Consider the following 2,500-nt stretch of genomic DNA (forward strand, 5'->3'; position numbering starts at 1 on the left):
ATTTATCCTTCCATCCTTTCCCTCCCCTCTCTTACATTCTCCTCTCATTTCACCTATTTATCCTTCCATCCTTTCTCTCGCAGATTCGAGACCTACAAAGCGACGCTGAAAAAGATCCCGGCCACTCGCCTCTCTCGCTTAACCGAAGCCCTGGCCAACTATGATCCGATTCTCAACGAGTACTTTTTCGACAGGCATCCGGGCGTGTTTGCGCAGATCCTCAATTATTATAGGTGAGGGCGGGGTCGGGTGTGGGTGTGGGTGGGTGGGTGTGGGTGTGGGTAGGTGTGGGTGGAGGTGTGTTTGGGTGTGTGTTTGTGTGTTTTTTTTTATAGTGTGTGTGTGTGTGTTTGGGTATTTGTGTGTGTATGTGTGCGTGTGTGTGTTTGGGTATGTGTGGGTGTGGGGTGTGGTTGTGTGTGTGTGTGTGTTTGTGTTGTTTGTGTGTGTTTTGTGTGGATGTCTGTTTGTACATCAGTATATAACGTGGACATATATGTATGTGTATCTATATATAATGTATCTCTCTCTCTCTCTCTCTCTCTCTCTCTCTCTCTCTCTCTCTCTCTCTCTCTCTCTCTCTCTATATATATATATATATATATATATATATATATATATATATATATATATATATATATATATATATACACATGTATGTGTATATCTGTCTATCTATCTATCAATCCATCTATCTAAGTCAATGTAATTGTCTATATCAATCTGTATTGTGTGTGTGTGCGTGTGTCATGTCGATATAATATTATTTCGACTTTGCGTGTAAGTATGCGTGCGTGCGTATGTGAATGTATGTGTGGATGTATAACACACACACACACACACGACACACACGACACACACACACACACACACACACACACACACACACACACACACATGACACACACAAACACACACACACACACAAACACACACACACCCAACACACACACCCACACACCCACACAACCAAACACACACACACACATCCCCTTAACTCAAACACCTCCACCCAAACTCCATTTCTCGCCCTCCCGACCACTCCTCCTTCCCACGCCCACAGGACCGGGAAACTGCACTACCCGACCAACGTCTGTGGTCCTTTGTTCGAGGAGGAGCTGGAGTTCTGGGGCCTCGACTCGAACCAGGTGGAACCCTGCTGCTGGATGACCTACACGATACACCGGGATACACAGGTGAGTGTTGAGGTTGTGTGTGTGTGTATCTGTATGTATGTATATATGTATATATATATATATATATATATATATATATATATATATATATATATATATATATATATATATATATATATATATATATATATACATATATATTTTTTTTTTTTTTTTCTAGAAATCCTTATATTTTTATTTTTTATGTGTGTCTGTAATTTGATGCTTTATGTGTGTGCGTATTTTTATATTTTATGTGTATGTATCTATGTTTTATGTGTGCGTGTGTGTTTTGTGTTGAGGGGCGGGGGGTTGTATAAATTGTCGATGATATTGTATGTGAGTTTTATAGGTGTTTATTCATATCGTTCATGTTTATTTATATCAATTTATGTAATTTCTGAGTTCATTTTTATCATTTTTCATTTACTTATGTATCTGTGTATGTGTGTGTTTATTTGTTTTGCGATGCGTATGTGTGTCTGTATGTATTTCTTTGAGATGGATTGTGTGTGTGTTTGTCTGTGTGCGTATGTGTGTGCGCGCGCGTGTGTGTGGGTGGGTGTGCGTATGTGTGTGTGTGTGTGTGTGTGTGTGTGTGTGTGTGTGTGTGTGTGTGTGTGTGTGTGTGTGTGTGTGTGTGTGTGTGTGTGTGTGTGTGTGTGTGTGTGTGTGTGTGTGTGTGTGTGTGTGTGTGTGTGTGTGTGTGTGTGGTGTTGTATTATATGATATAGGTCACATTGTGTGAGTTACATGCACATGTGTGTATGCGAGCAGCATTTACTTGTATTCTTTAGCCTTGCTTATTCTGAATAAATTATAAGAATTTATTTGATTAAAAGCGTGTGTGAATGTTTACGTGTGTACGTGTGTGTTTGTGTGTATCTGTGTTTGCATTCGTGTGTAATTCATAAAGCTCCTAAAAGTACAAAATTATGCTATATTTCTCTCGCATTTTCAAACATTTTAAAATTAAAAATGAAAGGAAAGCAAGATTAAATCTCCCTCCCCCCCCCACCTCGAAAAAGGGAAAAATAGGAATGGAATGAAAGCAAATAAAGAAAAAAATAAACGTTTGCAAGAGCTAATCTCCATTCATAAACTAACATTCATATTAAAAAGAGTCAAGAGAGAGAGAGAGAGAGAGAGAGAGAGGGAGGGAGGGAGGGAGAGAGAGAGAGAGAGAGAGAGAGAGAGAGAGAGAGAGAGAGAGAGAGAGAGAGAGAGAGAGGGAGGGAGGGAGAGAGAGAGAGAGAGAGAGAGAGAGAGAGAGAGAGAGAGAGAGAGAGAGAGAGAGAGAGGAGAGAGAGGGAGGGAGGAGGAGG

General features: G+C 40.3%; 1 protein-coding gene across 2 annotated transcripts in view; it reads left to right on the top strand.

Annotated features, from left to right (window-relative positions):
• Positions 1–2,500, top strand: part of LOC113817673 (potassium voltage-gated channel protein Shaw-like) — a 73,622-nt gene that overhangs the window by 27,199 nt on the left and 43,923 nt on the right. For both annotated transcript variants that reach the window (XM_070131739.1, XM_070131740.1), the window contains exons 3-4: positions 84–233; positions 1,064–1,196. In XM_070131739.1, the coding sequence (XP_069987840.1) occupies positions 84–233; positions 1,064–1,196 (283 nt within the window). The remainder of the gene's footprint in view (positions 1–83; positions 234–1,063; positions 1,197–2,500) is intronic.

This window comes from Penaeus vannamei, chromosome 17 (genome assembly GCF_042767895.1).
Source record: "Penaeus vannamei isolate JL-2024 chromosome 17, ASM4276789v1, whole genome shotgun sequence".
Taxonomy (NCBI): Eukaryota; Metazoa; Arthropoda; class Malacostraca; order Decapoda; family Penaeidae; genus Penaeus; species Penaeus vannamei.